The following is a 23,436-nucleotide window of genomic DNA, read 5'->3' as shown; positions in this document are numbered from 1 at the left end:
TAAACAAAATAGAATAAAGCTGATTGAAACAAAGCAGTGAAATTGGTACAGAACTTCAAAGCAGGACAATAGGAAATCAACAGTGGCTACCATAGTATATCTTGTTATCTGCACAACAATTGTTCATTCCACCAGAAATAGCAAAATCAAACCAAACAAAACAATAAAATCAGTCAAAACAGAACACTGAATAAAGCAAAACAATCAGAACAAAATAAAACAGTGTGAACAGTATTGGATTTCAAAACCAAGACAGATGGAAATCTCTCATATTTGCTATATTGCATACTGTCATCCTCCCACTAGATGCTCAGACCACCTGTCCCAGCCCTGCAAAGTCAACCAAACACTACAAGCTTTCAGTTGCTTTGTGTACCTCAGTTGCTATCAGTCAATTCAGCGTGTCCTCTGAACCAGCCATTTGCTTGGCAGGAGGGTGGTGGGGTGGTGGTGTTGATTCTCAGCTAGTAGGCCACGTGCTAGTAGGCTCACTGGAGGTGCTGTCTGGCTTCTCTTTCTGGGCCTTGCATGGCTTGTGCAGCTTACTGAAAGGGTTAATTGGCTTCTTTTTGATGGGTTCCTCCCAGCCCTGACATGGCTTCTGCTAATTCATGGGAGGCACTGTCTCCTCTAAATAGTTTCCATGCTTTTTAATTCTCTAAGTCATGTATTGCATATATGTTAGTTTTTTGAGCCAAAGTTCTGCTATGTAGTTCAGGTTGGTCTTGAACTCCCTGCATAGCCCAGGCTAGTACCGAACTCACAGCAGTTCTCCTGCTGCAACCTCCCAAACGCTGGGAGATTATATACATGTGCTATGAAACACAGTTCTTTATTGTATTTAAACTTCAATACTATCCAGACAAAATGAATTTCTTACAAAGTTTGTTTTTATTTATTGTTTTTTGAGATTCATCCATATTGACCCCTGAAATTGTGTTCATTTTATAAGTAGTGTGAATTCATAATCTGAGTAACCATTTTCCAATTGATGTGCATACTCTACATATTCAGGAATTTCTCTGTAGATATATATCTAGCAGTAGAGCTGCTAGTTTTTATGGTATAAATAGTGAATTTAATAAGGTAATGGAAATCTTCCTCAAAATAACCTATCCATTTGCATTCTCATCAGTAATGTGTTAAGTGGTTATTGTTGATTGTTCTCTAATCTCCTGGTGTGTGTAGAGTTTTAACAGTTTGGCTGTTTGGAGAATTTGAAAAGCTTTATCATAGTCTCAGTCTATATTTTCTTTTTGTTTTGTGAGAGTTCATTATTTATTACTGGTTTCGCTTCTTTGCTGGATAACATACAGTGTTTATGAACATTTTCTGCAGATTTACAGCTTTTAGCTATGTTTGGAATTTAGTATTTATACCTTCTAAGGAAATTTTATATTTCAAATAATTAATGTAATAAAATCCATTAGTTTCATTTATGATGTGGACTTTTTGTATCTTGCTCTTACGGACTTTTTCCCCCCGTTATGCAGGGTATAAAGTTTACAGCTGCTTATATAACTATAAATTGGTGTGAGTAAAGAAAAAGTGATAAATTTTGGCTTAGGTTCGAATGGTTTTTGACTTTTAAAGTTTTTACTCTGGAATATTTGGTTATTCTCTAAGAATGTATTGCCATTTCATAATTGTAGGTTTTAGGTCTTTGGAAAGTACCTATAAATTATTCATTTTGCCTTTTCTTTCTTCAGAGAGAAGACAGTGTGCTACTGTGATGGAAGGGTTTACAGAGGTAGCTTAGGTTGGAAGAACTACCATCCAAATTTATGTTTGAGTATAATCTTATGCTTAGTAAGAAAAATACCTGATTTTATAAAATGGCTTTTTTAGTCACTACATTTTTGAGGCTGGTCCATTGTTGATCCAAAGCAGAGTTCAGGTAGCAGTTACCTAAGGACAAATCCAGCATGACCTGTTTCTATAAATAAAATTCTGTTAGAACATAGCCACTCCCATTCATTTATGTATTATATATGGCTATTTTAGTACCAGAAAAATAAAGTTGAAAATTTGATACTGAAGCTACATAGCTCTCAAAGCCTAAAATATTTATGATTTTGCCACTGTGTAGCTTTTTTTTTTTTTAAACCACCCCTTTTGTGACAGTTTGTGCTGATGGTGAGCTTCTCTGCTACAATCAGGACTGATTTATCTTTTATTACTCTTTTTCCCTTCACAAAGGGATCATGAGAGAAAAAGGGTAGAATTTGGGCCTTGCATACATTTAGATTAGATTTCTGTATCTATGGGCATTCTAGGGCAAGGAAGTGTACCAAGTGGAAAGCAGACTGCTCATATTTTCTGAAGTGGGTATCAGTTTACTTTAGTTTCTTCAAGTCTGTAGGAACGATGGTTAAAGGACAATGGTAGTTACAGAAGAGCTAGAAGACCTTGGGATTCCATGACATTCTCAGAGGACTTGTGACATCTCTTCCTAGCTAAATAGCTTTATGAGGTTGGATTTTCTTTATAGACTTCATTAAAAACAATATAATGAATATAAAAGATGCAGCTACTCTCTATGAAGTCAAGCTTCCATTTAAGATATTTGTAAAACTATGAATTAAGGGGCTGGGGATTTAGCTCAGTGGCATAAGCGCCTGCCTTGCAAGCATGTGGTTGTGAGTTCGGTCCCTGGTACCGGTAAAAAAAACAAACAAAACCTATGAATTAATAGCATCTTTCTTATTACTAGTTTTGGAAAATGGTATTTTGTATTAATGATATTTTGAAACGTAGTGTTTTTATATACATAGGTTTATTATTTTAAATTAATATTTTAAAAATTTCTTAGTTTTAATTTCTAATATGATAAATAGAAGAGAAAACAGTCCACATAAAAAAAGAGTTCTTTGGGAATCTCAGTACTTTTTAAAAATGTAAGGATCCTAACATCAAGAGTTTGAGAACTGCTACCTTACAAAGTCACAGAAATTTAGGGCCAATAGTCTGGTTTTTTGATATTTTATTTACAAAATAAAGTAGTTGGACCATGATATCTCTGATATTTTGAGCTTTATAGGCATTTATGACTAAACATTTTTATCCAGTTACCAATTCCTTTGTGCAAGCAATGAATGAACATGGAAGGTAGAGGCGAATTATCCTAAACTGAATCCTAGTACATAGCAATTATTAGCTGTGTAAACTCAGTCAGACTTTTAAACTTTTTCAACCATCAGTATGGAAGCTAGAAATGGTGGTAGTGGTGGTGGTGTGTGTGTGATGTTGTTAAGCTTAAGATTTAATGATTAAATCACATAAAATAGCATCAAAGGTTTAAAGTGTTTTTATTTGTAGCTCTGTGATTATTTTGTGCATTCTTTCTAATTGTTGTTAGCATACTAGGTCAGACTCTAGTCACTTCACATTTTTATTTTAACTTTTAAAATGAAGATTTAATCATACCCAAAATAATTTGTGTGGCATATATACTATGAAATACTATAAAGGTAGAGGTTAAAGTTTGCTAAATTAGGAACATGCTCGGTGTTCCTCCCAGTCCAACTCCATCTCTCTTCATGCAAAAACACTCACTTTTGAATTTTAGCTTATAGTTACTTTGTCTTTAAAAAAAGTATATTCTTTTTTTGTTGTTGTTATCTGTGATCAAACTCACAACCTTGTGCCTGACAGGCGGGCACTTAAGCTACTGAGCTAAATCTCTGGCCTAAAAAAAGTATATTCTTAAACAATATCTAATTTTGTATTTTAAAATTGTTATAAAATGATACTAACTTGTATGGCTTTCTGTTATTTTTTTGTCCATCATACTTTTTGCTTCTAAAATTTTCATTATTGCCGATAGCTTTAGTTGGTTGGTTTTCACATTTGTGAATAACTTGGGCACTCAAAGGCAAAGGATTCAATGGCGCTGTGATTTTCCAACTTCTTATAATGGTGACTTGCAGTACTCTGTGCACACATAGGCACACACACTTGTGCACAGGTACGTGTACCTGATGCAGTGGTTTGTGTGGTAATGTTTACCATTTAAACTTTGGTATATGGTGAGCCATTTTGATGTTCTCAGTTTTCATTTGAAAAATGAGGATAATGACCCCAGTAATGATTGAAAGTGCACTGCTGTAGCAAATGTGGCAAGGAATGGAATGGCAAAGTCCTAGGTAATGTTTTTCCCTTTGTTTCCTGATACTGTTAGCTTTCTTATTTTATGTATGGTTTTATCTTTTGCCTGCTTTTCTATTAAGTTTTTCTTATGAGTTTAAATTCTTTATATACACCCAGATTACTTCCAGGTTTGATATTTCTAGTAATCTCTAGCCTTAGGTATTATTTTAGGGGCTGGGGAATTTAGCTCAGTGGCATAAATGCCTGCCTGGCAAGTACAAGGTCGTGAGTACAATCCCCGGTACAAAAAAAAAAAATCTCTGTAGTAAATTCTTATGAATTTATGAAGCTAAAAAGTATCATATGATGTTGTTCCCCTCCACAAGCACGTTGTTCTGTCTTACAAAAGGAAGTAAGATTTTTGTTTTGCAAAATTATTTGTTTACTCTTTCACTGTTCCATTGGAAGAGGTACCTTTCACTACATTTGACAAGAATCTTTCTGCTGTGTGATTCTAGTCTTTTTCCATTATGTCATGCCCTGATGAATCTTCAGCTTTATGTGCTTCTTTGCCTTTTTACCCAAATCCTTTACCCAATCCTTTGTACTTTATCCTGTATGACTTTAAATGACACTTTTTTCTTACTTTCAGGACATATTAGTCTGTGTGGTTTTCTCTTAGGCTGTCTTAGGTCGGTCTCTTCCTCTCATCTCTTATTTCATGTCATCCCATGTGCAGTTGCAGTTATCAGTCAGTGTTCTGCTCGCACCCTGGCCAGTGTGGACTCAGGATCCTGGGTGCTATCTCTCCTCCTGTCGCTGCACGATTAACTTTTTCCCTCTTTTGGTGTTGTTTTTTTTCTTAGCCACTCCCTCTGTTTCCTCTGTCTTTCTCTGTTCCTGTCTCCAGCTTCTGTTCCTCCCTTTGTCTCTGTGTGTTTGCCTGTCTCCTCTTGCCCATTGCTGTCAGCTGGGTGTGCACTTCGCAGCCTCTTCCCACCATTCTTGGTCATTCTGTGTCTGTTTCTCATTCCTGTTGCCCAATTCTTTTCTTCCTCTCCTCATCTTTTATCTTTCCTTTCTTCCATTCCTTGCTACTCTTCTTTTTGTTCTTCCTATCCTTTATTTGAGTACTTTCTTGTAACTGAAAGATGAATCCAGAACAGACTTTATTCTGAAAGGAAAATATTCCTGGTATGGGAGATAGATAATAAGCTAAAATACATGGTTGGAGGGCTGTCAGTAGAACAGAAGAGATGCATGTGGTGAAAGGGGAAGCAGCATCTACCTGAGAGTGTGTGAGAAGTTCATAGAGCAGAGGTCATTAGCCAAAACCTTGTGGGGCAAAGCAGATTCTGGCGTGTGAATGTGGGGATGATGGAAATCACCCACGGGGAATTAGCTGAAGCGAAGACACAGAGACAACAGCACAGGGAAGACACAGAGACAGCAGCACAGGGGGAGAAGCACGACAAGTTTGCTTTGCATGAAAGTGTGTAGCCTGTGTGAAGAACAGGAGTATGTAATGTAGCCATGAGGACTGGGATAGAATCATATATGATCATGTAATATCTCCCATGTTCTTCTGTTGTTAGTTAAAAGTGAGTTCTCTTGTGGCTTATCTTGGCAGCAGTTGTGAACTCTCATCTGTGGGGATGAGGGGTTTTGTTCTTCATGTCTGCCACTGACCCGTGCATAGTAGCTGCATGTTAAGTGCTTGTTGTGGGAAGGAGAAGCAAGATCCACTCCATGGTGTGGAGCTGTTTGGGTCACTATGGGAGCCTTGGACTGGCTGCTGCAGCTGTCTGGTAAGGCGCCTGTGCCTCAGTTGCTCAGTTGCAATCCTCAGGTGCTTTCTCTAGAGTAGTTTGGAATGTATTCTTTATTACAGGTTTCTGGGTTCACTCAGAATCTTGATGGTGTTCCTAGAAAAACTTATTTTTATAACTAGGATGTGTCTGTATTAGGGGGTCCTAGGGGACTGAACTCGGGACTTTTGCACTGAAGCATTACCCTGGCATTTTATGTTTGTTAATTTTGAGAGGATCTGGCTCAGTTGCCAGGCTGGGTTGAGCTAAGCCATCCTTTTTCCTCAGTTTCCCGGAGTGCACTCCCGCAGCTGTATCGCATATCTGTCCCCTGCAGTAAGCTTCTCGGTAGGTGCCAAGGTATGGGTTTGCAGTCCCTGCTGCCTGGGCGTCCAGACAGAGGCCAACCTGTGAAATACATTAAGACTCCATCTCAACAAAAAATTCCATAGAAATAAATTCTTTACTTTAAATACTCCTCTCAGTGTACAGGAAATTATTTTTGCTAACTTGCGTAAAACTCTTTCCTTCCATGCTGAAGTGATGTTGCACTTCTGTAGTCTCAGCTACTTGAGAGGCTGAGGCAGGAACATTGCTTGAATTTGACAAGTTCAAGAATAGCCTGGGGAACATAGTGAGAATTTAGCTCAAATAAAACAAAATAAAAAATTTTCCTCTCTCCACCTGTATGCAAGTCTGTTAATATATTGTAGTCTTTAGAAAGTATCGTGGAGATGAGTGGATTATGAATAACTTGACTTTGGACCCCAATTTATGACACCTTAATGAGTTCTTTTTTTATTACAAAGGGAAATCTTGTTGTCTTCCTGAGAGGATACATTTGGTGTAGACAGTGTTAAAGTAGTATGTGCTATTCTTTTGTAGTATCTGACATTGCTTGGTTTTTAGACTCAGTGTGTACAAAACTTTTAAGTTGTACCTGTGTTTATATAGTTTTGGTTAGTTCATATTTTTCTTTATTCCAATGACTTGTGGTTTTAAACATATCTTCAAAAGAAAGTAGTTGCAAAGAAAGCAGTTGCTTTATAGGAGAAGCCTCTTCTACTTTTGGGCAGGTACCAGCCTTTAATTCAGTCTACCATTACATGTATAAAGTGATGTAAATGGTAACTTATTTGTGGAATGTTTTTCTCAGAGTAAAACTAAGTGTGTTACTTTTTACTGTGAAAGTATATTTTGAAACATAAATGCTAAAGCATTACTTTGAGAAGTTAAGTAAAATTTTTGAAGTTTTCACTTAATTTTAATTTTATCTAAGTTTTTTTGCTTTATTTTTCTGATTTTCATTGATTAAAAGGGTTTTCATGTAAGGCTTTTACAAAGTAATTTACTTGAATGTAGCTATATTCTTCTTTTAAAAATTTAAAACTTGACATTTGTTTTTAAAATAAAATGAACAAATTATGCAGTAAGGTTCTTCACATCAGTACTTAGTAAGGTTTAGGGTAGAGTTGAAGTAAATAGGCAAACAAAATTTCTTCCTCTAATAATCTATTTCAGAGGGTTTTAAACATGTTCATGCATACAGTATTGAACTGATGCTTATTATTATTTTTTGCAGTCATTTTGCATCTCAGAACACTGTGGTTCTTCATAAAGAAATGGTGGGTAAAGAACTCACGTTGCAGAATTGGATAGCTTAGCTTGTGCACAGTTACATCAGGATATATGCAGCTGCTATAAAAAGCCAGAGAAACTCAATTGCAATTTTATTGTCCAGTTTGATAGATTTCCTGCCACCTTTGTAGCAGAGAAGCTGTTTGTCACTGTGTGCTGTTCCTCCAACAACTGCACTAGGCTTATCAGCTCTAATAGGCTCTCGTGTGTAACTGTACTGTGTTGCTGACTTTTGTCTCAGTGTTTTGAATGTGTACCCAGTAACCTGTGTAATTTCAGTGTCTTGCTTGTTGTTGAGGCTTTTTTTTTTCAGCCTTCTTCGTCCTCCCTTTCAAGCTCAAGGTAGACATAATACTGTTTTCACCCAAATACTTTTCTACTCTTTGATTAAAATTTTTCATTGAAACTTTTAAATTATGAGAATTATCTTAAAACATTTGTTTTGTAAACACATAAAACTAAAATTGTTTTTATCTAGACTCATATTGTAAAAGGGTAGATTGGGTGTATAACTTAATGAACAAGTAACAATCACACTTGAGTTGAAAATGTGATGTAAGAAATGTGATATAAATTAGGTTTTCCTTACAATGATGAATTTAGGTAAAATATTTAAATGTTTTATTTGAAATATCTGAAGATTTTACGTATTGTTAACAAACTGATAAAATTGCTTAAGTATCAATTTCTGTTGTTTTGTTGAAAATGAAAGTATTGTTAAGTCTGAATGAAAGCATTTTGGGAGGCTGGAGCAGGCAGAAGGCAAGTCCGAGCTTAGTCTAGGCCACTCAGTGACTTAATGAGACACTGTCTCACAAAGAATTTTTTGAGTGGTGTTTTTTAGGCAGGATTTTGCTATGCAGTTTAGCCTGGCCTTGAACTCACTTTGTACCTTAGGTATTGGACTCTCAGTGTTGATTTTACCAGTGTTCCACCATGCTTTGACCTCAAAATTAAAAAAACAAATAAATGAGTTAAAAAGAAAGACTAGAGATGTAGCTCCTTGGAAGGGACTTGGATTGAGTCCCCAGGTACTGCAAAAGATTGAGTAAAAGCAAAAGGGGTTAAGTTTTAAAAAATTCTTTAAGTTGTTTATTGAAAGTATTTTTAGGGATCATAACATATAAATAAAATGTATATATGTGTGTGTTTATGACAGCTCTCAAGATGATTGAAAGTCAGCTATTTTAAGAAATTTCAGAAATCATAGTATTTCCTTATTTCATAGATTTTTGGTATTCTACATTTAAATATACTTATACATACACACATAGATACAAAGTGCAAAATCACCCATTTTTCAGACACCAAGGTAAAACTTATGTTAACATTTAGAGGTAAATCCTTATAGTCTTCTCTTCTTGTTATAGATATATACATGTATACAATTACTTCCTCAGAAAAATGTGATTGTATTCACACTGTTTTATAATCTTATGTCATTTAGTGGCATTTCTTACCATGAATTGTAATTGCTGCATATTGCTTGGCACATGTAAGTTATATTATGGAGAAGTAAAGTTATAAACAAAAGCTTTGACTTTACAGTAACATCTGAAGGCTCTCAGGCCACTTATATAATTCTAAGGAGTGACTGTATAAATGACTCATGTTTGCATTTCATATTCTAGCATTCTCCACAATTTTATTTGGAAACATTGGTGGAGATGATATTTAAAAAAGCCCTATCAATTTATGTCATGATGTACTACGTGTGCATTGTACTTTAACACTGCCTTGTTGTGCACTGCCCACCCTTTTCCTATGTACATACTTCTTTTGTGGGGTAAATGTCTCTAAGTGTAATTTCTATAAAGGGTTTGTATATTTTTAAAAGTGTTAGTAGACATTGCCAAGTTGCTTCCTGAAATCCTTTGTTAGTTTTGTGTTCTAGATTTACATGAGAGCATCTCTTTAGAATATTCTTAAAACTGATCATTATCCCTTTTAGAAAGCTCAGTGGCACAAGTGCCTGCTTGGCAAGCGCGAGGTCTTGAGTTGGAGCCCAGTACCAAACAAACAAAAAAAAGTGTGTAGAAAATATTAGCAAGTTATTTAGTATATGATTTTACACATCATTCTTCTTAGCTTTGTCTACATATAATGAGGATAATATTACTAATCTTTTGGAATTGCTCTTAGTAATACGAGATACTTAAATCAGCATGCATGAAGCATTCAATATCTCAACTTTTGCTCAACTTTCCTATTTTAGGGGGGATAGATCCTGAATAGCCTACAAAAATGAGCTTAGCTTAACGTATTTTTAAATATATTGTTTAACAATTGACCTCATAGAAATTCTGTTGCTTTAAGGAAATTTGAGTGTAAAGTTATTTTTTTCTTTCAGATAAATATTAAACTATTTACATATGCTAGTAAGATATTTATAGAGATTAAGAAAATACCAAAGTGGTAGAAACATTTCTTACTTAGTTCTTATTCATAAGAGGAAGTGTTGCTTATAAAGCATTTTATGAAAGAGGAAAGTATATTTGTACATTTACTATTAGTCCTTACTAGAAAAGGTGAACTTCAAAGAGTAAAACTGTTCAGTGTGATGTTATAGGGAATAGTAAAACCCATTTTCCTGTATTTTATATCTAATACTTGGGCTCCTGGACATTAGACTGATAAAAGGTAGAGTAAGTAACAAGCAAGCCCAACTCATTTTACTTAATATAAGTTCTCACTTTTAATAAGAAAATGAGTGAGACCCAAGCATCATTAAAAGTGCTCTTTTTATCTTATGTTAGATGAAAAATGGAAGGTCATGGAAAAATGTGATCAGATGAGCTAAGCATGAACTAAGATTAGCAAACTGGGGGAGGTAGCAAGATCTATTCATTCAGATTCTTCAGGATGTCCTTTTTGCATAAATAAAGTCTTTTCTTTTCTCCTGGTAAAGGTAAGGCACCTCTCATAGGAGTGTGTTAGGACTTATGTTAAGAACAAAGGGTGGAAAAGTTTGGAGGGTCCTTCTGCACTTGGGAGTTCTCCAGTTACTCAGTTTAAAATATTTAGTATGTTAAGGTGCTATATTTTAGAATAGTATAGTCTGGAATTTGTCAACTCATACAAATATGTTTCTTGTCAAAAACAAACACCTTTTTTCCAGGTTTGGTGGGCATGTCGACAATCCATACCTCTCTGGAGGCTGGGGGCTTACAAGCTCCAGCCAGGTTGAGTAATTTAGGAAGACCTTATGTCAGAGGGAAGTGACTGGGGTAGGGATGTAACTCAGTGGGAGAGCACTTGTCTAATTTGCAAGTGGACAGTGTTCAGTGTTTAGTATACTTCAAGACAAACCAACAAAAACCAAAAAACCCAAGCGCCTCTAGAACCCATACAATTCCACAAGTGGTTCCCTACAGAAACAAAAACAAAATTTATATAATTTCATAATCAAAGTCAAAAGGCAAATGGTTACTTAGAACCAAAGTAAGAATGATCTTCCTAATTAGAAACAGGAAAAGACAGTACAATAGAAAAACACACAAGACATGGTCCAACATCCTGTAAAAAATAAGTGACAAGGATGTCCAAAAAACCTCTGTACCTAATCATTGCAAGGAGATTGCATATTAAAACTATCTTTAATAGTTCAATAAAAATTAAGAGAAGGCAAATGAGAAACAATGTGAGTATATATGAGAAGTAAATAGAAAAATAATTATTTAAATTTTGTATATGTGCAAAAAGTACCTGGGAAGGATACACAATAGTTTAATAGCTTATTAATTAATTTGTCTCCCATACAAACATCATACTATATTTCTTTTTCCTGAAATATGCATACATGTGAGTGTGTGTACATACATGTTTTATATTTTATTACATAAATGAATATGTAGTGCTTATTGTGTGTATCATTTGATTTCCTTATGGAATTGTTTTGCCTTTATTAAATTTATAATGTTCATAATTCTCTATTATTTTTTGGATTGCTTATGTTTTATATATATATATATACACACACTATATATATGTGTATATACATACATACGTACATACATACTATGTCTCAAAAAGCCTTGTTAAGGCAAAATTTAATTTTGAATCTAGTATCTAGATAACTAACCTGTATGCTTTATATAAAATAGATTAGCAAGTGTTTATAATTGGTTTGCTGTTGTGTCCATTGCCTTAATCCATTGTTGCTGCAAGCTATTGCATTTGAGTCTATAAAAAGAGCTTTTATGTGGCGGTGATCACTTTGACCTGTACTCTTTGATACCTCATATGGAAAGAGTCAGCTGTTTTAAAGATTACTTATTTCTCTGCTGTGGAAAAGACTGGTAACTTAAGTAGAAAGTAAAAAGTCATAGCAGATGTTTTTATACAAAGATGGTGTAGTGAAAAAGATGCATTTCCTTAAAAAGAATATCAGCTGCTAAACATTGCCTACCACTTAAAAATATACATTTTTGTAGGTTAAATATCTGTAATACATGGGTGAGAGAGATACGACCACTTTCATAGGTACCATATTCATCTTTTATCTCGTAGTTAATAAATTTGAATGCCAGTTTAGTAAAAAGTAATAGCAAAACAAATGTGGTTACCAGCTTACGGATATCTTTAACTAGTGGTTGATAGAGCTGCTTTCCAAACATTACAAACAGCTATAGATTAACTATCAAATGCTTGTGAAGATTAATGACTAGTCTTTTAGCAGGGTAATTTAGAACAATATCTGGTAATTAATTGAGAATTAACAGTTATAAAGTCACAAATACCGTAAGAGAAACAGTGTAAAAAAAGATAACCACAGTGATTATTGTTTACTTGCCAAACTCTTCTCATTCAAATGAAGCTATATCCCTAGACATTTTTAAGTTTTAATTTTGAGACAGTATTTTGCCAAATTATACTGATGCCTGCCTTAGGGTTCTGGGATGACAAGTGTATGCCACTGTCCCTAGATTTGCCAATTAGTTTTTAGACCCTTGGAGTAAATTGAAGGGAAATTTAAAAAACTAACGAATTTTAGAATTTTAAAAGCTTTTCAAATTCTGAATCTAAATTCTTTCCAACCTATAATTTTATACTCATCTTACTATTAATCATTTATGAAGCTTATACTCTAATGGAGGACACAGGAAAATAAAGATGTGTAGGAAGAAAATGTCAAGTGACAGTAACACCTTTGAAAGAAAAAGGCCCATGGAGAATAACTGCAGGCAGCAATTTTGATGAGAGTGTACTTCACTGGGGTGAATAGGGAAGGCCTCTCAGTTCATTTGAAATCCACAGAAACAAAAGGGAAAACAGACTTGGGGGCAGGGGACCAGGGAAGCTGGTAGAGAAGGAAGGAAGGACAGAAGCAGGGAGGGAAGAAAAGAGTTTGATATGGCTATGGGCTGTTAGCATTGAAATGCCAACAACACTGACAGCTTTTTCTTTTTAAATCTGAGGATAAATTTACTCACATGAGGTGGGCCAATATTTTTTTTTCCTTTTTCCTTTTTTATCAGTACCAGGGATCGAACTCATGTTTGCCTGCTTGCAAGGCAGGTGCTTATGCCGCTGAGCTAAATCCCCAGCCCCGGGCCAATATTTTAATGGGTACTTGGCCTGTGTCTCTTCTAGTCTTGTTGCTGTAGTCACCACACATTCTTACTTCACCTCAGAAACATACTCTGCTTTGACCTATTTCTCTGAGTAGAGTTTGACTTCGCTAATCTTAGAATTGGAAACTGTCATCTGTTTCCTAGATTTTGTTCATGGAAATGCTTATTGGCTTGTACTATTCATATGGGTGTTGCAGCTCTCCTTGCTTCTTCATTCAGGATTTCCTGTTGGTCTTGCCTACATATTCCCCAGGAAGAGCCACCACCTGCCTAGGTTCTCCCTTCCTCCCACCCTCCTACCTTTACCTTTATTCCAACCTCCTCTCCCTACCTTCCTCCTTCTCTACTCTACTTCCCTGCCTCCTTCCTTCTTTTCCTCCCTTTTTCCTTGCCCCTCCCTCTCTCCTGTTTCCTGTGTCTGTGCCTTTCCCTAAGTTTTATACTTTCTGTGAGATACATCTTCCAGTGCCTTCTTGAAAAAGTGCACATGAACTAAGGCTTCTGAGACCCCCAAGTATCTGAAAATGTATTTCTGCTATCTTCATAAATGATCCTAGCACTCTGAGAAGCTGAGGGAGGAAGATCACGAGTCTGAGCTGAGCCTAGGTTATACAACGTGGTGATTTAGAGACCTCGATCCTCAATACCACAAACAGAACAAAATCAAAACAGTTGCAAAGAAATATTGATATGAGAGGAATTTATGTTAGTTACTATGTCATTTTACTGTTCAGTGTAGAATATATACATTTGTTTTTAAGCTATTCAAAGTTCTGTATTTATAATTAGGAATTTCTTTGCATTTAGGAAAATATTTGCGAATATTACTAGAAAAAAGTGACTTTCCTAAGTATTTTCATCTTTAGCTGTATCATATTATGGCATGGATATTCTGCATATATCCTAAGTAAAGACTAGCTAACGGCTATAAAAGGAAAGTTTTGCATTGTGCATTATTTATATTTAGATTTGCTTTCTACTCAGGTGATTCAAAAAGGCCATGGAGTTTTGTACATTAAAAAAATCAGCTTTTCTTCTTGTATCATCATCTACTATCCTCCCATGTTATGGTTCAGTGAAAATATATTGAACAAATGTTGACTTTATCATACATAACAATAATAGAGATTATAGTAAGAAATAATTTTAAAAATCGTTAATAAACTACAATTGTCCTTATGCTTTCTGCATGGGGTGTTATTTTTCCAATGTGTTTTTGTAAAATTGGGAGTGAAATACAGGTGGAAATCACACAGTGGTAGCTGGAAGCCAAAAATTCTTGAAGAGATTAAAAATATGATATATCCCATGTTAACCCAATCATGGTACTTTGTTTTTGACTTTTCCTCTGTTCAGTTTTCCCATTTAGGTTAGTAAAAGGCAGAGCATAGTACAGGAGTGTTGACAGTGCCGCATACACAGTGTCGCACGTAGGTGCGGTGTGTGGATGCTCAGGTGGGTTAATGGCACTTGTAGACCATTTGTGACCAGTTCAGCCTTTGAAGATTGCAGTTGACTTTGGGCAAAGGTTTGAGTGTTTTTTCTCATTACTAAAAGAATTTATATTACCAGTTTAGTAAGAAAAAAGTTTTGGAGAGCTGCTTTACTGAACATAATTATTGAATTTTAGAAATCTTTCTTGAGGTGAACTGTGGGACATGGGTTTTCCTTGCATGTGAGGCAGTACATGGTCCAGGGCGCAGTGCTCTTTGCAGTGGTACATGCTTACATCTTCATACAAGTTGCAGAGGCCCAGGAAAATAGTGAATTCTTTTCCCAAACATCTTAAAGAATAGATTAATTCTGTTTTTTTTATGGTCTCATGCCATGCTGCCTGTTATCATTAAAATCGTTTTACTAACATAAGAATACTACAGAAAATTACACTTTTTAATATTTTATAAGTTATGTATCTAAAAAGTGAATGTATTGGAGTTTTGTGTTCAGAATGCTGTGCTCATTTTTTATTTGTATTTTAACTGACTGTACATTTCTGTCTAGGTCACTTTTGAAATACACAAAGAAAACCTTGCCAGTCTGTTTAGGGAACAGCAGGGGAGAGTTGGTGAAGAGATTGGCACGTGTTCTTCAAGTCCAGTTCACAAAGTCGCTGAAGTCTGTGGCGATGTGGATGTGTCAGTGGGTTCCCAGCAGTCGGACACAAAGGATTCCTGTGTCTCTCATCTCACTAGAAACAGTGATAAGAACTCAAGTATTGGGAAGACAAGTTCAGTAGAGTCTACATCCAACACTGAGCTGCAAATGCATAGTATAGCTGATGAAGAAAGGCAAGCTGAAAGAGAAAATGAGGAGTTACTAGATGAAGCCACTTTGGAAGAAACACAGACAAGTGAAACAGAGAATGCAGGTGATTTAGAAGCATCTTCTGAGGCAGTAGAGCCTGTGACTGTGTGTTCTAATTCTTTAAAAACTGCCAGCAAAAACACAGTAACCATCAGTGAACCAACTGCTTCCTTAAGTTCACCTTCTGAAGAGGATGTTGCAGAGATGCCAGAATTACTAGAAAAGTCTGTAGTGGAGGACGAGGAAGAAGAGGATTATGTAGAATTGAAGATAGAGGGCAGTCTTACTGAGGTCGCCAGCCTGCCCACAGAGCTCCAGATTAATAGTTTGTCTCCAGCTGCTTCTGAAGCCAGCGAAATACCTGATGCGTTTAGTAGTAACTGCAAATTAATATTTCAAGATGAAGCACCTGTTATGAAAAAGCAAATTGATACTGAAATTCCAGATTCTAAAGATTCTGAGTTCCTGACTGTGGCAGCATCAGAATCTTTGGTAGCTTCCGAAGCTGCCCTCTCCCAAATAACTGTGCAGCCAGACAATGGTCAGATGCTGGAGGATGGGAAGAAAACAGCTGGCCAGGCTAGAGGAACCAGATCAGTTAATGATTGTCATGATAATGCCTCTGAGACCCCTGCTGTTTCTGAGCAAAAGATTGTCAAGTTGGATGTGTCCAGTGTTACTACAGATACTGAGAAGCTGGAGTTAAAGGCTAGCACAAATATGGAGCCACCTCAACCTCTTCGACCTATGCCTGAGGTAATTATGCATGTGGTCTTCTTGATGTGTAAACTACATTAAATCAGTGCATGGGTATATACTTAGATTTTATTTTGAATTTGGTTCTTATCTTATTTACAGTTCCATAAATACAGTGACTGTAAAAATTATATTGCAGATTGTTGACAGTACCATATTTGGTGTAACTATGAGTCTCTCTCTGACTCTGTCTGTGTTTCTCATTGCTGGGGAGTGAACCCAGGACCTTACACCTGCTAGGCAAGTACTATACTACTGAACTACATCCCTTACCCCAGTATGAGTTTATTAAATGGCAGCTCTTACTATTATTTTCCCTTTGCATCACAAAAAGTGATCATTTTCAAGCTTCAGGGTTGTAATAATTTTAGTTTGTAAATCAAATATGGAAACACTTGCATTTCACTCTATATTTGATGGTCTAGTTATCCCACATTAGTTTTCCAATAAACTCTAGGGCCATGTACTTGATCGAATGTGCTGTTAGTCTCAGAGCTGCTGGCTGAACTTGTCTCGTGAGATTTGTAAGCAAGGGAGGCATCTGTGTGTAACGGGGTGGAGGTGTGTGTGTGTGCAGCCTCTCCTCTGCCTGCACTCAGAGTGATGCCTGAGACAATGAATGGGAGGGTGCATGATACCATTTTCTACTTCATCTGCTTGTATCTTCTCTCCCTCCTTCCATTTCTTCCTTGGCTAGTTGGTTCATTATTATGTTGTTTTTAGTTTATTTTGTATTCTTGCCAATTTATACTTCAGCCTGGATTATAAATTTTATTTTACGCTGATTCAAAAGTGAAAACTGCTTGATTCCTTTATGACATGGTGTAATGTGATAATACTTAACATGACTCCAGTTAATTACACTTCTTTTTTGATCGTTCATTTTCAGCAAGTAATTCTTAAAATGTCTTGAAATATTAATGTTATTACTAATTGATAATTTTTCTCTCTCCAGTTTGGTTCTTTAGTGTTTAAATATTTGTTAAGGAAATGTATAGAAACTGTTATGTTACTTGCTTTACTTGTGTGTTTCTCTGAAGTTGAATTTTTTTTTAATTAATTAATTTTTTTTTCTTTTTCATTTTTATCGGTACTAGGAATCGAACTCACAACCGCCTCCTTGCAAGGCAGGCGCTTATGCTGCTGAGCTAAATCCCCAGCCCCTGAAATTGAATTTATTTTTATTACTTTTAATATTTTCTATATTAGATGTCAAGGCAGCAGGAGCAGCCTGGGCAAGGAACAGCACCAGATGCAGCTGATGGACAAAGGAGGGATTCCAGATCTACTATGTTTCGTATTCCAGAGTTCAAATGGTCTCAAATGCATCAACGTTTGCTCACTGATCTCTTATTTTCCATTGAAACAGATATACAGATGTGGAGAAGGTTTGTTCATGTTTATTGTAGAAGATATGTATGCTTCTTGGTCTTTATATTAAAAGAAACATGTATATACATTTTCAGTTAATTTCAGAGTTTATGTTTGCATTTGATTGAATAAGTGGAATATACATTATTCTATAGATTGTTATGAATTAACTTTTACTCTCTGTTATAAGAATCCCTATCTGGATTACAAAAACACAAAAGTCAATTTTTTTAAATTGCTGAAGGTTTCCTGTAGCATATTTTACAGGATGGAATTTGCCAGAAATAGGTCTAGCAAGTGAAATATTAGTGAAAGTACTAAAAGATAGTTGAGATTTAACTATAACCTTGCCCATGTCTGTATACTTCAGATTATCTTCCATTTTTTGATTTACAATTTTATAAGTGCCTAATCTGCATATATATATGACTCTTACTCTGAACTGTTTTATGCCATCACTTAATAAAATGTTAATAGAAAATGCATTAATGGCATATTTAACACTTCAGTTATTGCTATATGCCTTCTCAGTGAAGATAATTTCATCCAACATTTAAAATCAAATGTGAGTAGCACTGCAGAAGGATGTGGTTAGTAATGGTAGAATAGTCTGCTTCTGAGGAAGTGAACATCCCAAGTACTCGCTACATCATTATTCAAGCTGAATGAAAAGCACCTTCTTATCCTTTCTCTCTTCAAGTAGGCAAACTGTAATTTCTGTTTCTTAGCTTTATCAGTAAACATCATTTATCTTTGGACAGCCATTCAACAAAGACAGTTATGGACTTCGTGAATAGCAATGATAATGTCATCTTTGTACACAATACGATTCACCTCATCTCTCAAGTGATGGACAATATGGTCATGGCATGTGGGGGAATACTGCCATTACTCTCAGCTGCGACATCGGCTACAGTAAGGACTTAAACAGTGTATATAATCAGTGGGGAAACACAGTGTTACGCATCCTTATTGATTAAAACCATGAATGTGGTGGCTACTCTGTATCATGGTGGCTACAAGTCAGAAGCAATAGAATCTTTTGCAGTTACTTGAAAGAATTTTAGACTTTGTTTTAGGAATGAAGACTAAAAATAATGTTGATTTCTTTTTTTCTTTTTTTTTGTCTTTTCCTTTTTATCGGTACCGGGGGTCGAACTCAGGACTGCCTGCTTGCAAGACAGGCGCTTATGCCGCTGAGCTAAATCCCCAGCCCCAAGAATGTTGATTTCTTAGGGATGAGTCACCTGATGAAGAACATGATTAACAGTGTTTCATCTGAATGGTCCCATTGCCCTTCTTTTTTAAAAGATAAAATAAGTAAATCACTCTATTGTATTAGATATCCGAAAGCCCAACTTTTTATAATACTTAGAAATTTGAGGAATATATTTGGTAAAATTATATTTTTATCAGATTCCATATATAAATGTCAAACTTTATTCCTTGCAGCATGAGCTGGAGAATATTGAACCTACTCAAGGTCTTTCAGTAGAAGCCTCTGTGACATTTATGCAGAGATTAATTAGCCTTGTGGATGTGCTTATATTTGCAAGTTCTCTTGGCTTTACTGAAATTGAAGCTGAAAAAAATATGTCATCTGGAGGAATTTTGCGACAGTGTCTCCGACTGGGTGAGCTGTTAAGAATCATTCATTCAGGAATATTAGGAATTTGACATTTTCAGTGATCCATATATTAAATAGAAAATGGTTTTTCTTCCTTTGGGAAAAGATTGTGTGCTTCCCAGATTGTTGTATGTGTCCGTATGATTAGTGCTTTATGCATAATGGCACTTAGTAGGTTGGGGAATGAGGAAGGACATAATTTCCAAACTCTGCTAAGGTGATTCTGGTCGGCCTACATTTTCCTTCTTCTCTTTTTGCTCTAAAGTAGTGCTTCTCAATTTTTGTGACTCTCCTGAAGGTCTCATTCAAATGTATACTGAATCATGTATGTCTTAGCTGAGACGTAAACTTGCTTCTGAAGCCCGCCATAATGGTGGTTCCTCTTGTCTGACACACATGAGTACCAAGATTCGAAACTGTATTGTTCCAGTAACAGCCTTTACTCAAACAAGTTCAAGTAGTGTTTTAAAGTGATTAAACCATTATATTTCTGCTCTCCTGGAAGCAGCTCTTGGGTAAACGTGAATATATACAAAAAGACTTTTTAGTGTTCACTATACTTGCTTAGGTAAAGGAAAACTTTTTTCTTGGCACACATTCTCCCTAGTTGTGCTGTGGAGACTTGGTCAAGTGACTTATTATATGGGGAGTAGATGGTGGGGAAGGGGTTCCAAGAAGTAGAAGGAGACACTTAGAAATCATGGCCTTGTGGAGACAGATTGGAAATAAAGCGTCAGCAACCGGAAAAGCAGTTTTTAAAAAAAATTTGAAATGAGATTTCCCCCCATTTTTAGTATCTATTTCATAAACTAAAAAATACTTTAGCTTTTTAAAAAATAAAGTAAGTATCTATTTTAATAAGAACTTAGCCTTTTAAAAAATAAAACTATTATTTTTATTCAACATGCCATTCAAAGTAATTTAGAGTTAGGGTACTCAGAAGTACTTGACATAACACTTCATAGAAGTTACAGAATTTTATTTAAGAGATTCAAATGGTGAACATGACAAAATAGAGGCTATCAGTGGTTGACTGTCATCTTTATTTTTGATTTTCACATTGAGTTGGCAATCTGTGAGGAAGTTGGAGATCAGAAAAGTTAGGAAGCTCATTTAAAATTTGAAAGTTACAGTTGACGAAGTTGGAATTCGAATATATTTTTATCTAAGTAATGTTTCTCTTCTTTCTGCTGTAGTATGCTTTTTTAAACTTTCTATTCATAATATTAAAATATTTAACTTTGGTACATGCCTTTTAAAAAACTATTTTCTTAAAAATGTTTCTACAATTAAACTTACAAGGATCAGACACTAACAATACTTCCTTTTATTCAATATTCATTAAATTTGGAAATTAAGGAAATAGTCTTATTTTCATTATTATAATAGCTGTAGTAGAGAATTAAAAGATAATACAATCTACTCTAGCATCATCTCAGTTCCTTATGAATGTAAATGAGACCCAGAGAGTGACTTGTCCAGGGTTACTTGATTGCATAATCAAGTAGGAAGCCTTGATCCCTGGTCTTCTCACTCCTGTGTTTCCTGAAGGTTGGCGATCAGAAGGTAGAATGGGAACAGTAAACCAACGCGTACTACTGAGATTAGTTGACACTAGGAAGTCTGGCGTTTTTTGTTTTTTGTTTTTCTTTTTTTGAGGCAGGTTTTTGCTATGTAGTTTAGGCTGGCCTTGAGCTCACTGTGTAGTTCAGGCTGGCCTCTGACTCTCAGTGATCCTCTTGACTTAGCCTCCTGAGTGCTAGGATTACAGGCGTGCACTACCACAACTACCTGGTGTTTTTATTTATTTATTTATTTTAAATGCGGAACCAAATTTGATTTTGAGTAGTTTATGACAAAATTAGTACAAAAACTATTTTCCAAATAATTGATACCAAATTTGAGAAAATTATATTCCATATTCTCTTTCTCTTTGTCCCTCACTTCCATTTTTCCAACTCTTGCTGCTCTCTTTTGACACCTTTACTTTTGCTTCTGAAGTCTTACATCTGCTAGTTATATGGTATGCTGGTGATACTTAAGCTTCCCCACTCAAGGTTGCTGTTTTCACCCTTCATCATTTTGGATACCTGGCACTCTACAGATTTGGTCGGGAATTGAGATGGCTGAATAGTATCATGCAATTCATAATCAAGTGTACATGATCTCATTTGGCATTTAGCATTCAGCGGTTAAGTTCTAAATAACCTAAGGAACTGCTTGTTTGGTGAAGGCTTTAGAGAGGAAATTTTGGAGTGTATATCAACCAGATTTTCTTTTCTGTTTCCCATCTTCTAAGCAATTTTAATGAAAGCCAGTAAATGCTAGGTCCTAGAAAGCTTCCTATAAATGTATGCCCTCAGTCAGTTTCTGTTACTGTCATACAGTAATAATGCAAAGTAAGAGAAACATGCAAGTTTTTAACTCTTTTATTTCAATGAATGTAATGGGTGATTTTATCCTGGACTGTTTCATAGCATTGTCATTTGCTCCCTATTTTCTTCCACTATTCTTTAAATTTTTTCCCCCTCATTATCTTTTTTTTTTTAATAAAAGATTGACGCAGCAAGCCTGGGTAAGCTCTAGGAAACAGTTAAGATTTCTGAACTGAGCTGGGATGTAGCCTAGTTTGTGCAAAACCTGGGTTCAAACCTCAATACTAACCCCCACTGTTAAAAAAAAAATTCTGTAACTTGTTTAGCAGATCCTAAAAGTGTAGACCACTGGGCTTCCCATCTCGCTAGCTCTTAACTGGATCATATAAAGGGGACAGAACCAGAGAGCAAGCATGAGGTGGTAGTCAAGTGTCGTTTTTGGGATTTGCTGCTGGGAACCTGTTTTAAATAAAATGATCCATGAATTGTGTTGTGCAGGTGGTTTGCATCTGTTCTGAAATCTGAACTGTACCTTTCTTTCCCGCTCTCTCCCTTCATGTGCCGGGCAGTGTGTGCAGTGGCCGTGCGGAACTGCTTAGAGTGTCAGCAGCATTCGCAGCTGCAGGCCCGGGGCAACGCGGTGAAGGGCCCGAGAGCAGTCCACAGCCTGCTGCCCAGGGGGACGTCTATGGCCAAGGTGGGTGTGCTGCATTGTTAGGCTCCAAAACCCTGCTTAGATTTCGCAATAAAGATATCAAATTAATTTGTTCATTTCAACATAAAGTTAAATAAATCTGACAGATATCCTAAAATAGTTATTTTAGTCTGTGAATGTAACATTTAAATGTTTGTGCTTAAATATACAGTAAAGATTTGCTTATACTTAATCTTGTCTGCTTTTCCAAATGTTTACTTTTCTTGTTTCTGTGATACCTTTTTCTTCATGTGTCAGTTTTTTCCCACAAAATTCCCTCCATGCTTATTGACACTCCCCCCCACCTCTAAGAAGAGGAAATGTCTAGAGCATAAATAGTGGACTATTGTGTTTATTTTTCTAAAAAACTGTGATATATTTATGTATTTATTTGTTCCGTCTTAAATAGAGTCCCGTGGACATTGTGACTGGTGGTTTATCTCCAGTAAGAGACCTTGACAGGCTCTTGCAAGACATGGATATCAACCGGCTTAGGGCCGTTGTTTTCAGAGACATAGTAAGTTACAATATTCCTTTTAAGTATGCTGTTAGCTGATAAATATTTCCTCCCAGGTCCGAAGCACTGAAAGCAAAGGCTCCTTGCAATACGTAATAGTCCAGTGGAAATAAGATGTTCTGGATACCAGCTCTTTTGAAAATGATTTTAGACTCTTAAAATATTGGAGAGGATTATTTTACACAAATGAGTTAGTAATAATGCTAAAGGAGAACATACTATTATTATCTAGTAAGCACTGTCAAGGTTTTGCATATACTTTGTAAGTCCAACAAATTCTTGAGTTACATTTAATCCATTAGATAGGTTAAAAATCTGTGGCTAGGAATGTGTGGGATACTTTGTTCAAGTTAACATTGCTAGTGGGAGACAGCCAGTGTTTAAACCCAGCAGGCTCACCTCCAGTATATTTGCTCTCAATGCAGTAAAATTGCCAATTTCTTGTATTATGTTATTGAATAATTAAATATTTTTCTCTTCACAACTATTTTAATGTTACAAAAATGTACAGGGTGGAATGATGCTTTCAGTGTGGTGTTTTCATGTTTAAAGATTAAAAATAGTTTTAACTTATATTGATATAGAATATAGCTGATTTTAATGTGGAAAATTTAAAACTATATAGGAAGTATAAAGATGAAAATAAAAATCATGCCAGGCATGGTCTATGCACCTTAATCTCAG

General features: G+C 35.8%; 1 protein-coding gene across 6 annotated transcripts in view; it reads left to right on the top strand.

Annotated features, from left to right (window-relative positions):
* Nucleotides 1-23,436, top strand: part of Lrba (LPS responsive beige-like anchor protein) — a 662,281-nt gene that overhangs the window by 140,001 nt on the left and 498,844 nt on the right. For all 6 annotated transcript variants that reach the window (XR_010039211.1, XR_010039212.1, XM_003476894.5 and 3 more), the window contains exons 23-28: nucleotides 15,110-16,168; nucleotides 17,378-17,556; nucleotides 18,301-18,454; nucleotides 18,992-19,172; nucleotides 22,111-22,238; nucleotides 22,645-22,752. Coding sequence is in view for 4 of the 6 variants with exons in the window: in XM_003476894.5 (XP_003476942.2) it covers nucleotides 15,110-16,168; nucleotides 17,378-17,556; nucleotides 18,301-18,454; nucleotides 18,992-19,172; nucleotides 22,111-22,238; nucleotides 22,645-22,752 (1,809 nt within the window). In the remaining 2 variants the exon portion in view is untranslated. The remainder of the gene's footprint in view (nucleotides 1-15,109; nucleotides 16,169-17,377; nucleotides 17,557-18,300; nucleotides 18,455-18,991; nucleotides 19,173-22,110; nucleotides 22,239-22,644; nucleotides 22,753-23,436) is intronic.

This window comes from Cavia porcellus, unplaced genomic scaffold (genome assembly GCF_034190915.1).
Source record: "Cavia porcellus strain 051 isolate PalLab524CR breed Dunkin Hartley unplaced genomic scaffold, mCavPor4.1 scaffold_14, whole genome shotgun sequence".
In the NCBI taxonomy this organism is placed as follows: domain Eukaryota; kingdom Metazoa; phylum Chordata; class Mammalia; order Rodentia; family Caviidae; genus Cavia; species Cavia porcellus.
Note: the sequence above shows the minus strand (reverse complement) of the source record. Positions and strands in the feature narration are given on the sequence as shown.